Source organism: Leptonychotes weddellii, chromosome 8 (genome assembly GCF_054177405.1).
Source record: "Leptonychotes weddellii isolate Sample4059 chromosome 8, ASM5417740v2, whole genome shotgun sequence".
Lineage (NCBI taxonomy): Eukaryota > Metazoa > Chordata > Mammalia > Carnivora > Phocidae > Leptonychotes > Leptonychotes weddellii.
The window spans coordinates 11,627,448-11,631,260 of record NC_138376.1 but is presented as its reverse complement, the minus strand read 5'-3'; the positions used below and the strand labels follow the sequence as shown (position 1 = coordinate 11,631,260).

Here is a 3,813-nt window from a genome sequence, read left to right as displayed (position 1 = left end):
GGCATTGAGTATGTCCACCTGGATGTGTAAACCTTACCCCCATCCATCCCTCAGGAAACTCTGTTGCCCTAAAATGTTTTGCTGTAAGGTAAGAAAGGAGACATGAATAGCCCGGTAGACCCTTTGTCTCCTAGGATGGGACAGATGAGTCTTAAAAAGATGCTGATGCATTTATGTGACGTGTTGGCCGGAATTAACGTCCTCTCTCCTCTCCTTCTTCCAACAGCTCTGAGCAGCGGGTCCCCTGTTCCACTTCTTACCACAGCTCTGGTTTGCACTCCGGTGACGGTGTCACCAAAGCGGGACCTCTGGGCCTTCCGGAAATAAGACAAGTGCCAACTGTTGTGATTGAATGTGATGACAATAAAGAAAATGTGCCTCACGAGTCAGACTACGAAGACTCTTCTTGCCTGTACACGAGAGAGGAGGAGGAAGAGGAGGACGAAGACGATGACAGCGCACTATACACCAGTGTGTATCGCGGGGTGTCGCTGAGGGTGGGGCTCGGGGGGTAGGAGGGCTGCCCCAGCTGCCCCCCACTCTGGCTGCAATCCGGGTGCAGGTGTCCACTGGCCCGGGGTCACAGGGCAGCTCAGTTAGCAAGATAAAAGGGTAAATGTCCTCCAGACACCCTCATAGCTCCAAAAATTGCAACATCATGCCTCCATTTCTCATCTCTTAGATGGATTTTTCTGTCTTTGATTACTGTCCTTGGATCCAACCCCCTTCCTCAAAAAAAAAAGAGAGGGGGGACCCTAAAATTCCATTTCAGTCCACAGAATGCTCAGAAATACTAGCCATTGTGTATGCAACAAATTCATTTTTAAGCCCACCTCTACAACTCTAGAAGGCTTGAATTTAAATTTCTTACTTAAGGCCTTTACGTGTGCAAGAAGCAATGAAAAAGCAAAGTTCAGAATCTGGTGTTCTGGCCATAAATAGTAAATTTCAGTTAAGTGAGTACAGGCTGATTATTTGGTCAACTATTTTAAGATTTTATTTATTTATTCAGAGAGTGTGTGTGAGTGGGGGAGCAGCAGAGGGCAAGAGCGTCTTAAACAGACTCCATGCTGAGCTTGGAGCCCGACGTGGGACTCGATCCCACGACCCTGAGATCATGACCTGAGCCGAAACCAAGAGTCGGACGCTTAACTGACTGAGCCCCACAAGCGCCCCTATTTGGTCAACTTTTTAATGAATTTACATAATAGCAACCTTCTACTGAATATATACTGTGTGCCTGACAATGTGCTAAGATTTTATTCTGTTCCGTGCATCTTAAAACACCCGCTGACGTGGATGCTCTGGCCCCGTTTTGCAAATAAGGGAAAATGTGGAGAGGGGCGGGGCTCGCCCAGAGCCTCCCATCTAAGAGCACGGGGACTTGAAGCCGGCCAGGTCTCCTCCCAAGGCCCTTGTTCTAAAACCAGTGGAGGAAGAAAGAAGACCAGCACTACTAAATAAAATCCAAAGGAATCCCCCCCACCATGTGCTGCTTCCCAGTCTCTCCCCCATTTCACATGCACCAGGCTTCAGGCAGCTAAACTGGAGAGCTGGGAAGAGGCCTGGCGAGCGAGCCAAGAGATGATCAAAATAATGTCCAGGAGAGAGAGAACCACAGAGGGGCCACCAAAGCCCAAGGGACCCATGAGTGGGAGCAGCGCCCAGCTTCTGCTCCCCATTTCCTCCCCTGAGAATTGAGGCGTTTCCCAGCCTTGGCACCACTGACATTCAGGGCAGAGAATTCTTCGTTGTGGGGGCTGCCCTGTGCATTACAGGATACTCAGCAGCACCCCTGGCCTCTGCCCACCAGATGCCAGGAACACCCTTCTCCCCCTGCCGCCCCCCAGTTTTGACAAGCAAAAGGCGTCTCTGGACTTTGCCAAGTGTGTCCTTGGTGGGGGACAGGAGGTGCAAAAGTACCCCCGGTTGAGAACCGTAGGCTTATTCTAGGAAGCCCTGCCCTCTACTCAATCCCAGAATGTTGCCTGTTTCAGTGACCTCGCTTCCACTCCAGCCCCAAACACACCCCACTTTGCCCAACTATACTTCCCTTCGCACGCCCCCGGTTCTACTCCAGCTGGTCTCTCGTCTCCTGTGATCGCCTGGCTCACCCGTCCTCTCTGAGCTTCCCCCCTGCAGATGGCCTCCAGCCGCTACCTGTTTCGGGTGACACCTGTCCCGTGGGCACCAACCCCTCCTCCTCTTTGAAGCTCCCCGTAGCTCCCCGAGGCCTCTGGCCACTCTGTGCCTTGCGTTTTGTCGCGCTCCACAGCCTGGCCGGCCCTCCTTTGTGATGTTGTCTGCCTGCTGGGGTTCCTGGGGAGCAGAGATCCAATCACAGTCTCCCTGCGTGCCCCTCACATGCACAAGACAGCGCTAGGTATAGAGAACATGTTGGTCGCAGAAACTCTATCAATGAACGCTCTGAGTAAGGCCTTAGCCAGCCCCAGGGGTTAAGCCCACTGTGTCTGTCTGCCTGCCTTTCACCTCGTGGCCCACCCCTGGCCGCGTGGAGCCCCGGGCAGCTGGGGGGCAGCGTTAAGGACTTGTTTCTCCCTCCCGCAGCCTCCCTGGCCATGAAGGTGTGCAGGAAGGACTCCTTAGCCATCAAACTCAGCAACAGGCCCTCCAAGCGGGAGCTCGAAGAAAAGAACATCCTTCCCAGGCAGACGGATGAAGAGAGACTGGAGCTGAGGCAGCAGATCGGCACCAAGCTCACCAGGTAGGACAGCCCGACGGGCCATTCTTCAGACTCTAGTAGAATGCGGTCTCCATCCCCAATCCGTCCCGGGTGTCTCTGGAAGAGCTTCCTGCGGGGAAAGTCCGTGGGAAGCATTCTAGTCTTCCCCAGCTTTGCTGTTATGGTCCCTTCCCATTCACTCAGCCACATGTTGGAACTTTTACCTGAATAAAGGCTCAGGGAGAAGCTGAAGGGCAGATTTCCAGGGAGAATAACCGCCTTAGAAAAACCACCACCGTCCAATAGCTAGGACAACCTGCGTCCACTGGCGTTGGGTTTGGTGAAGCTCAGTGCCATCAGATAAGCACATTTTCTGCCGTTCTGCGCAACTGGATGAGGCCAGGGGTGGATCATGCCTCGTCACTAGCTTGTGAGCCTTCCTGAGTGGTTGCGTCTGTGTATAAATAGTATGGACATGCTTGTGGCACTGTGTTATATTAATATATTAAACCCCTACATACCATGTTTAGAATCTGGGGCACATGTATGTGGTATTAGCTGACGTTCGCGGGGCGCTTATTGCCTGCCATTCTTCTAAACATTTTACGTGTATTAAATCATTTCCTCTTTGAGCCTCCCTGTGAAATGTGTGCCCATTTCACAGAGGAGGACAGCGGACGCCGAAACCTGTAGCTACCTGCAGCATGCTGCGCAGAATGGCTCCAGAGCGCCCCCTCTTGACCAAGTGTATTACGCCCACCCCGCCCCCCATTCTAACCGCTGTTGCAGGGAGCCCTTCCTTTGTACCAGGCATTGTGGCAAGGCTCTGAGCTGCCCTCTGCCTCTTCCCAGCGGGACAGCCTCGAGTAAGTCACTTGTTCTGTCTGCCTATGTTTCCGCGTTTGTAGGATTCCAAAACATAAGTAAAGCATTTAAACCCGTTCCTGGCCCATGGTGAACACTCTGGTACCCTCCCAGCAACCCCGTCCAGTAGCTTTCATTATCTTCACAGGTGCAGGTGAGGAACGTGGTGCCTAGAGAGCTTCCAGAGGTGTAGACTTCATCCAGCAGAGTACTGGTGTTCTCCCCTCCCGCCTGACTTAGTTCCTCCTCACCTAAGGGCCCCTTTC

The 3,813-nt window shown here is 52.8% G+C and overlaps 1 protein-coding gene across 6 annotated transcripts in view; it reads left to right on the top strand.

The window, feature by feature from the left end:
- Positions 1-3,569, top strand: part of PHACTR1 (phosphatase and actin regulator 1) — a 458,880-nt gene extending 455,311 nt beyond the window's left edge. For 5 of the 6 annotated variants that reach the window (XM_081827667.1, XM_081827670.1, XM_081827669.1 and 2 more), the window contains exons 8-9: positions 227-471; positions 2,569-3,568. In XM_081827667.1, coding sequence (XP_081683793.1) covers positions 227-471; positions 2,569-2,729 — 406 coding nt within the window. In that variant the 3' untranslated portion in view covers positions 2,730-3,568. Of the gene's footprint in view, positions 1-226; positions 472-2,568 lie in introns of all 6 variants that reach the window. The other variant, XM_081827671.1, reaches the window with a different exon arrangement.
- Positions 3,570-3,813: the final 244 nt, after the last annotated feature.